The sequence below is a fragment of the Arachis ipaensis genome, chromosome B8 (assembly GCF_059453495.1).
Source record: "Arachis ipaensis isolate K30076 ecotype BB chromosome B8, ASM5945349v1, whole genome shotgun sequence".
In the NCBI taxonomy this organism is placed as follows: Eukaryota; Viridiplantae; Streptophyta; class Magnoliopsida; order Fabales; family Fabaceae; genus Arachis; species Arachis ipaensis.
In genome coordinates, this window is record NC_142443.1 from 141905418 (window position 1) to 141915285 (window position 9868).

The window sequence follows — 9868 nt, forward strand, 5'->3', positions numbered from 1 at the left end:
TCAATGCTTAAGAAGGTTTCGGGGGACTAACAAACGACGCCGTTTGAGAGAGAAAGAGGAACACCAAAATGAAAATGATGTTTAGATTATGAAAAAAAATTGTTTGATTTTTTCAAAATATAGTGATTTTTCATTTTTTTTCCCCAAGTCATACTCTTAAGTAATAATTAAAATAGAAAAATCAAATGTTTCAAATTAGTTTTTAGTTCTTAATTTTAGTGATTGGTCCATCTATAACTTTCAATCAAATTTTTAATATATTGATTATAAAATAATTAAATTTAAAAAAATATTATTGTGAAAAAAAATTAATCTCTATTTAAAATAATAAACACACTAATATGAACAATTAAAATTTATTAAAATAAAAGTATTCGATATATTTTTTTAAAGAAATTTAAATGTTTACTAATTTATGAATAACATTCATAGGTTAAATGCCAATGAGTTATATTTTAAATGACATAGTCTCTCCAGTCCCCATACTCAATTAAGAGGTTGTGAGTTCGAATCTCCTATTTTTAGTAAAAAAAACATTCATGGGTTAAATTAGTAAAATTACATGCATCATGCTTTAAAGATGAGTACATATTTCAGTAAATCTCAGGACAATGTGATTATATTAGGCAAAAAGTTTAAATCATTACTTGAAAAAAAATTTAATACTAGTTTGGATTGATTTTTTTAAATAAAATATTTTTATTTATTTTTAAATTTATTTCAATACATCTTTTAGAAAAGTTTTTTATTAAAAAAATAAATTTTTTTAAACTAATAATACTTTATTTTTTAAAAGATAAAAATAAAAAATATTTATAATACTTAATTTTTTTATAAAAATTTATTTAAATATAAAATAATTTTGTATTTTAAAAAATTAAAAAATAAAATAAATAAATATTTTTTTTCAAAAGTTAATCTATCAAAATCGTCCTAAGTAGATAGAATCGTCTAAATAAGTAGAACCGACTTAACTAAATAGCTGCCTTAAGAGTATAACTCTTTTGGGCACCCATGTGCCGGATCTATTTAATGGATATTGCAAACAATAAAAACCTTGCAAAGGGACAACCATCTATATTTTGCACATATCTAGCTTCTAGCTACTTAGTTACATCATAATATCAATTAATGGTTGGAGTGTGAAGGAGCCTGCTGTTCCATTTCCAAGTTATAAGTGTTTTATTTTTCATCATATATATGAGTTTCTTCTTAGTGTCCTTTCCCATATCTATCATGCTTTGGTATACTCTTCAAATTAGGCCATGTGTGTGTAGACACATTTTTTCGCTCTATTCGCCCATGGCACTTTTGGTATAATTTATCTACATTGATAATCGTGTAATAATAGGCATAATTATGAGGGTAAAAAACACATTTAAACCAATGAGAGAAGTTTATTACGCATATAAACCAAATAAGAATCTGATACAAGAATCGGTCAAAGCACACTATAATGTAATTCGAAACAACTTTATTCGAATTACATTCCTTAATAATTCGAATCAATACAGCTCGAATTATTCCCAACCATTGCGTCCAAGTAATTCGAATCAACTTGGAACGAATTATAAAAGCATAATTCGAATTGTGTCAATTCGAATTAGTAGGAACACGTGCGTAGGAAGAAGTTCTGTGTTTTGTTAAATTAGTCATTAATATAATTTTAATTGGCCCAATAAAAAAATAGGGATATGATGGTAAATGATTAATATTGGGTTATTCTTGTAATAAATAAGAGATATAGTACTGATGTTATAATAATTGACTAAGGGTATTTTTGCAAAAAAAAAAATACAACCGTGTTAGACAAACATTAAGAGAGACCAACGTAAATGCCATCAATCTTGTGTGTTTGAGCTACTTATTCTTAGTTTTTCTTGGTAGACAAAGCAAACTAAAACAAATTAGTATAATCCGTCTTCCCTTTTTGCCAAGTTATCGGCTACTATATTTGTTATTCAAGACACATATAACAGAAAATATTGCAATCATATTAATTAATGCAAATTCATGTATTGATCTCCAATAGGTAATAATATAGATGGTAAACTGAGATTTTCTTTTTTCGATAGTTCCAGTAAGATCCCACAATGGGATAAAGTTCGAACCAACATATGAGCATGTAAGATAAGCAAAGAAAAACAACAATCCACAAAATGACCAAATAACATAACTAATCAATACTCAATCAAGCATTAATATGACTCCGAATCAGTATACAAGTCTCCCAGTTCAGGTCTCTCATGTAATATCTGTCTCTCACTCTGTTGCACACATGATTTTGGCCCTTCACCCACGTTCTACACCAATGTTTTATTTCTCATTCTATTGCATTTAGATTCAGATTCTTTCCATTAAAGACTTTTTCATTCCTCACCTTCCAAATATACCAGATAGTTGTTAAAAATATCGTATCTTAAACGTTCTTTTCTCCTCCAACACTAGGAGCCTCCAGCCATGAGTTGAAACAGAAACTGACATCTCCTAGCCATGACTACGCAATTTGATGTCTTCTAATGCACCTCAACCACAACTCTTAGGCTAAGTTACATGAGAGATGTCTTTCAGAAAATATTGTTATTTCTTTTTTTGGACCAAACATTTCATGAGTTGGTTCATTTTTCTTATCCAAATATTTTGAAAAACATAAATTCAAAACTAGAACTATACTAGTTCCTACATTGAACGTTGTTGAAGAGGTAAACAACCATTTAATAGCTATTATCCTAGAGGGAAAAAAATTATATCTTAGTTCGAATTTAATTTGTATGAATGAAGGAAATATGAAGAGTCAACTAGATCTCTATAGTCTTAAATTATTGAATAACATAAATTGTTCGAATTTGTCTCCACATAAATTAATACTCAATGTTAGTATTCTGGTGATATTACTGAGGACAAATTCAGTGATTTTTCTAAAGGTAAAAGGCTATAAGTTAGGAAGTTTAGAAATCATATAATAGGATGTGAAGTTTTAACAAGTCATGTTGCTTTGATTTCAATAATGAATATGGTACCAACAAATGAAACCGTCTCAATTAGATTTTAACGAAGACAGTTCCCATACTAATATTATTTGCCATGGTAATTAATAAGTTTCAGGACAAACTTTATCTCATGTTGGATTATACTTGTCCAAACCAGGTTTTAGACATGACCAATCAGGATTTAGATCCTCTAAATTTTGAATTTCATTTTAGAGGGTAAAGTGTGATCTCTCACCATTTATTTCATAGGTGAGACCAAGAGAAAACATGAAAGAGAAACTATTTAAGGGTGAGAAATCATACTTTACCCTCTAAAGTAAAAATTCAAATTTTGGAGGATCCAAATTCGACCAATTATATGTGGCACTTTCAAGAGTTAAGAGTAAGAGCGGTTTAAAAATTTTGCTCATGAATCAGGCAAAAACATCTGCAAATTCAACCATCAAAGTTATTTATAGAAATTTTTTTGAAAAGATAGAATCCTAATATAAATAATTTTATTTTATTTTAAATTATGTATTGAAATCAACAAATAATTATTTCACTTCGAAAGAGTGTAAAATGATGATTATTCACTATTCTCAAGTTCAATTTTAATTTTGATAGTGATTTGTAATTTTTTTAGGATAGTAATTGTTTCGTGTATTTTTTGTTAAAATATTTAAAAATATAAATATTTTATGAATTTTTTCGTGGACGGATACATACACTAGTTCATATAAATAAAGGAGTTAAATATTAACAAAAAATCTAATTAATTATAATTTTTTAATAACTAATTAATGATATTTAAATATATAATGAGACTGACAACTTTAAACTAAATCGAATTTGAATATATTAGATTTAGAAAGAGTATATAAGGTTGTGCTTGTTTATAGAGACAAGACATTAAGATAGAAATACAGAGACACAAAATTATGTTTAACAGGAGAAATATAAATAGAAATATTGTGTCCAGATTCTAAAAATATTGAATTAGTATATTTTGTATTTATTCTGACCAAAAAAATATAAAAATACTAACAAAAGATATAACTTATTTTTTTATTATTTTTGTTAATTTTTTATAATTATATTTTTCGTCTTAAATTTTTTAAATAAAAAAAATTAAATTTTTGTTAATTTTGTGTTTCTACTCTTTATAACTTAGTTTTCAGAGTCTTGTCTTTTTTTATTTTATTCAAGAAACAAAGAGAGGTGCGTGATTCAATGCTCCTTAAACCTTTGGAGAGAGTTAAACAAAAGTTAACACTTATATTTTTTTTTGTCCCTTTTATTTAAAATTTGTTTGAACTAAGATTATTATTTCAATTTAGGCTATTTTAAGCCCATTATATTTTGGATTAATATTACTCATATTAAACTATTATAACATTTAAAAAAATTATTATAACATTATTATAAAAGATTTAAAAAACTGAAGTGAAACATATATTTTCGTATTAATTTTAAAAGACTAAAAGCTTTTTAAAATTAAAGTTATTTAATTTGAATTAAAAATTTAATTTAATTTTAAAAAAATAAAAATAAAAAATTATATTTAAATCTAAAAAGATAAAATTATATTTTTTAAAAATTAATTTAAAAATTATAAAATATTTAGTTAAATATTAATAAAAAGATAAAAATATCTTTTTGATATTGACGTTGTTTATATGATCAAAAAATTAGAAATTTAAACAATAAAAATTATTTTAGGATTAAATTTGTTTAAATAAATTAAAAAATAAAATTTTAAAATTTAATTTATCAAATATTCTTATAGATAATTTTATAAAGATAAAAATGCCCTTATAAAAATTAACACTGACTTACAAGTTTAAACAATCAATCTAACAACAAATTATATAATTTTTATCTAACCCTAATCTCACTTTAATTATCATTCACCTTTTTTTATTTATATTTTTTTCGTTGCAGAAAATTTTTTCTTTTTTTTTCTTTTATTTAAAAATCAAATTCTAATTTGGATTGATATCATTTAATAAAGAGTAAAGTATCTTTTTTGTCCTCAACATTTAGGTAAGTCCTAAAATTGTCCCTAACATTTAAATCGTCCTATGTTTGTCCTGGCGTTAGAGATTTGTTAACAGAATTGATGGTGGGACAAAATTGAGACTTTTGAAACGTTAGAGACTTAAATACGAAAATATTAGGGACAAAAACGATACATAAAAATAAATTTTAGTTTTATCTTTCAATAATATCAATTTTTTACGGTACATTGTTATTCAATTATTTTTTAACCCCATCTAAGTAAATTAAATTTAATCACATTACTTTTATTGTAAAAAGATTAGAGTGTATATATAAATATATAATATCTAAAAAGATTAATAAATCTTACCTAAAAAATATAGTTAGAGATATTTTTTGCTTAAGATAATAAAAATAATACGAATACGTTTATTTTTATTAATTTAAATTATATATATCTAAATTTTAAATAGAAAATTTTATAATTTTAAAATTTAAATATGTGAATAAAATTAGATTAATAAAAAATAAAAATATACGAATACGATTCGAATTGTACAGAAATAGAAATAAGTTTGTCTGTGGACAAACTCATTATTTTAATGAACAGAAAAAGATAATATATTAAATAAGATTTATGAAATAAATTATAATTTTAAATAAATAAAATATAAAATTATTAATTAATTAGATTTTATTAACTAATTTAATAATTTATATACTAATAGAGCATATTAAATTTGTTATTGTAATTATAATTATCATTTATTAAAAATATATTTTACAAGTTGTAATTAATATGTTTATAGTTTTTCAAAGAGTTTTAAATTTTAATGGTATATATATTTTTTTTTGCTAAAAATATATGGAGTTTTAAAACTCCAACCATTAAAGGAGTATTGTAACATCTACCACAAAAAAAACCTAAGATAAGTAGTTAACTACTTGAGATTTGAACTGGATGTGGGCCCCGACAGATTAGATTAAGAATCAATTCCTGATGCCGAGGATTTGAAACCCTCTTGTTGAACATCGGACAGATCTGGAGCTCCAACACAAGCGCAGATCATCCGCTTTCTCTCACCATCGCCGGCGCCATCTTCCTTTAGGTAAACCTCTGTTTTACTCTTGGCCTCTGTTTTTCTTCTTTTATAGAATCTCCATGTATGTTTTATTTTGTAAATTAAATGGCAATACCGCTGAGATTTGAATTTTAGTAATTATATTGTTTTTGATTTCTTATTCCTGCTGTATTGTGGAGTTTCCTCGTACGTATGAGGAGGGGTCCGATTCCTGATGATGATGATGATGCTGTTCCGAGGAAGGGGAAGGTTGTCACAACCACCGGGGGGTGGCCGGAACTGCTCCGCTGTGTCACGACAAAACCACCACCTATCCTTCTGGACGAGCTCATAGCGGAAATCCTGCTGAGGATACCGGCGAGGTCTCTCCTTCGATTAAGGAACAGCGTCTGCAGTTCATGGAGAACCCTAATTTCCAGTTCCCAATTTGCCAAGGACCACCTTCGACGTTCAATGGCGGTGGATCCAGCCTTGACCCACCCACTTATTGCCTATTTTGCCCGAGCCTGCCGATACCCCAAAATCGGAGTGTTCTCCGTACGATCTGTGATGGAGAACCCTCCCCAGGAACCCACTAAAGTAGTTTCCTATGAGGGACGACGCTACCGCATCATCATTGGCTCTTGCAATGGATTGCTGTGCTTGCACGATGAAGAGCGCGGCGAGGATGGATTCATAATAAGCCATCGTGCCATGCTGTGGAACCCCTGCACCGGATTCACTTCTCAGCCGCTTGAAATTGCAGGTGTCCTCTCCATTTGCGGATTCGGTTATGATCATGTCAATGACAAGTATAAGCTCTTGGCTGTTGTGAGAAAGAAATCAGGCGAACCCGTCACCACCAGAATGTTTACATTCGGCCCAAATTCTACCTGGAGAACAATCCAGGATTTCCCCCATAATTATTTTGACTTTCATTCCGGGGAATATCTGGAGCGTCTTGCAGGGCTTTATTTAAGTGGCACTGGCACTCTTAATTGGCTTCTTTACAGCTATAGTAGTTTTGTGAAGGTTATTTCCCTTGACTTGGTCAAAGAGACTTATAGTCAGTTTTCCCTTCCCAGCAGGGATTCACATGATAATCTCTTGATGGAACCCAAATTGGGTATCTTGAGGGATTGTCTTGCTGTTTGTTATGAGACTAAGAAAACTCATTGGACTGTCTGGTTCATGAAGGACTATGGAGTTCCTCAGTCTTGGACTAAATTGACCACAATCCCCCACCACCCGCTACTCGTTCATAGTCCCTCATGCGTTGCATTACAGCCTATATACATGTTGAAAGATGTTCTCCTTGCAGTTGCTCTGAGTGGCAAGTTTGTTTTATGTAACTTAAAAGATGGCAGCATAGATCTTCCTAATATTAACAGCTCCAGTGATGGCATGCCCAGACTTCTTCCTTTAACTCAGCACGCATGTACAAGGGTCTTTCAACTCTATCATGAAAGCTTAGTTTCACCCTCGCACTTTGGTCTTCCAAGTTGCTCATCTGAGATGCGGTTAATTAAGCCAAGCCTATAATCTCTTATGATTAATGTAGTGCCTTGTTTTTTTTGTATTTTATAGACTCTGGCTTCATGTTTAATGTTTTTTAATTAGGTTCCTTATGAATACCGATTTTCTTTTGTTTTAGTTAGAATATGTATTCATCATAAAATGCTATATAATTTATGTTTTGTATCCAACAACTGCACAGAGGAGCTTCTGATAGTGGACTTTCTGATCTTAACAAAATACAGAAATGCCAAGAAAGTGTTGCTATAAAACCTGTAAAGAAAATGAATAAGATATACAAGAAAGAGCTTGCACTTGCATTCTTATTGCTCACTGCTGCATTTAGGAGCTTGTTATAAGCACAAGGGATGCACTTCTACTACTTATTGTTCCAAGGAGTGTCATTTCTCCTTGTAGGTTTGGATTTAATTGGAGAACAAATGAGCTAGAGGATCATAAGAATTTGTTATTGTTACTATTATTAGAAAGATAAACAATTCAAGAGGCCAAACAATTGTGGAATTGCTGCTATACAAAGATGTTGGTTTTGGCAGTTATATCATATGCAAGGTTTCTGGATAATGTGGCTCATCAGGTAAAAATGCTGAAAGCTCTACCATTGAGTCAAATCATATAAATAAGTTTGTTATTATTCTTCTTTTTCAAGTGCTTTTATAGTGTTTTTTCTGCTTTTTTGTTTATTTTTTTAAATTTTCCCGACGTGGGTTTATTTGTCCATTGGTTGTTTTTCATTTTCATTTTTTCTCAATTTTCTGTAATATATAAGCAGATTCGCTTTCTCTCAGTTCCGTATCAAACTGTTGCTCAATTCACTCTCGGTTCATCTGTAATATAATTACTGAAATGAATGACATTGATATGTTACAAGTGCATTTAAAGATTTATACGTTTGTTGTTCCAAATTTCACTTACATGATGCAACTTTGCTTAGGAGTAATATAATTACTTTATTGCTTTTGAAAACTTACTAAACCTTAGAGAATGATACTACTTGACATGACATTCATCTATAACTTAACTACTTTTATCTTTCTATTCTCTCTTGTTCATTTCCCTCACCTTTCTCAAGAGAAACCAACGTTATTCTTGAGTTAGAGAGAAAACTAGAAGGGAAGAATGCTTAATACTTGTGTGCTTTCAACTTTATTTTTTTTATTTTTATAAATAAAGTATATATGATATTATATCAACTCATTTAATTTTTTTTCTTATTAAATGAAAAAGAAACCTGGTGTAATCAAAATTCTCCTTTCATAGAATAATTTGAACGTAGAAGTTAACACAATGTCTTACTCTTACACTTTACACGTATCATGTACGTATATATTTTTTTCTTAAATATATTTTCTCTTAAGAATTGCTCATAATATTTTAAGCAAAGTGATATTAATTATGGTGAAAATTTAGATGTAGTTAACTTCATGTAAAATTGATAGTTGAGAGTTGTTAGATGATAATTTAGTCAAATCTATCCAGTATTTAATGACTATCATCTATTAACTTCACATGAAATTGAAATTAATAGTACCTGAATTTTCACCATTAACTTAGAATCCCGCTAGGGGCCAATAGAGTATTTGTATAATGTGTACAATGGGCTATTTATTTGGTCCAATATGAGTTAAAAATAAACCTCCAGAATAAAATATTACTAATTTCTCAAACACAATACATCCAGAATAACCATCCGATTACCAGGGATAATAAACATCTGATATCCTACTGAATCGAACATCCCTAAACTCTCATTGTACACATTGTACAAATACTTCATTAGTTCACTATACTTCCTCTTAACTTAAAGGCTTGTATGATTCAACTAATTATTTGCATATTGCAAGGCTCAAGCTCTAGTAAATACACGAGACAAGTAGATATCATACAAAATTTAATAAGTAGGGTCGTGGATTCAAATATTCAAAATTCATAGAAACGATTATCTAACACATTATATATTTATATTTAATTTTTTTTCACGGTATCCATTGCAAGAACTAATTCGTCGCGAATTAAAAGGATTTATTGCTAGTTAATTTGTTGTTGTATGTACAACAAAAAATTCAAATTTTCTAACACTTATATAAGTATATAATGAACTAATCACTAGACCAAATTAAGTTTGTTACGTATAAATTTAATAGTTGTTAATTTCTAGCACAAACAAAACATGTTACATCGGTAGTTAAGAAATTTTATTGCTGTTTTTTATGTTATGTTTTTTCTAAACTACTAATATTACTACTATTCCTCCTCCTCCTTACTATCCTTCTTCTTTCTATTTTTGTAGTTTTTCTTATTTTA

General features: G+C 28.6%; 1 protein-coding gene across 1 annotated transcript; it reads left to right on the forward strand.

Annotated features, from left to right (window-relative positions):
- The first annotated feature begins 5896 nt into the window (after positions 1 to 5896).
- LOC148550100 (F-box/kelch-repeat protein At3g23880-like) lies at positions 5897 to 7737 on the forward strand. The gene is made up of 2 exons (XM_088497030.1): positions 5897 to 6079; positions 6232 to 7737. The coding sequence occupies exon 2, from the start codon at positions 6245 to 6247 to the stop codon at positions 7571 to 7573; it is 1329 nt and encodes a 442-aa protein (XP_088353156.1). The 5' UTR covers positions 5897 to 6079; positions 6232 to 6244; the 3' UTR covers positions 7574 to 7737.
- The last annotated feature ends 2131 nt before the right edge of the window (positions 7738 to 9868 follow it).

Bases quoted from the DNA above. Each gene is read 5' to 3' on its own strand.
- LOC148550100 (XM_088497030.1), top strand. From the start codon at position 6,245: ATGAGGAGGGGTCCGATTCCTGATGATGATGATGATGCTGTTCCGAGG.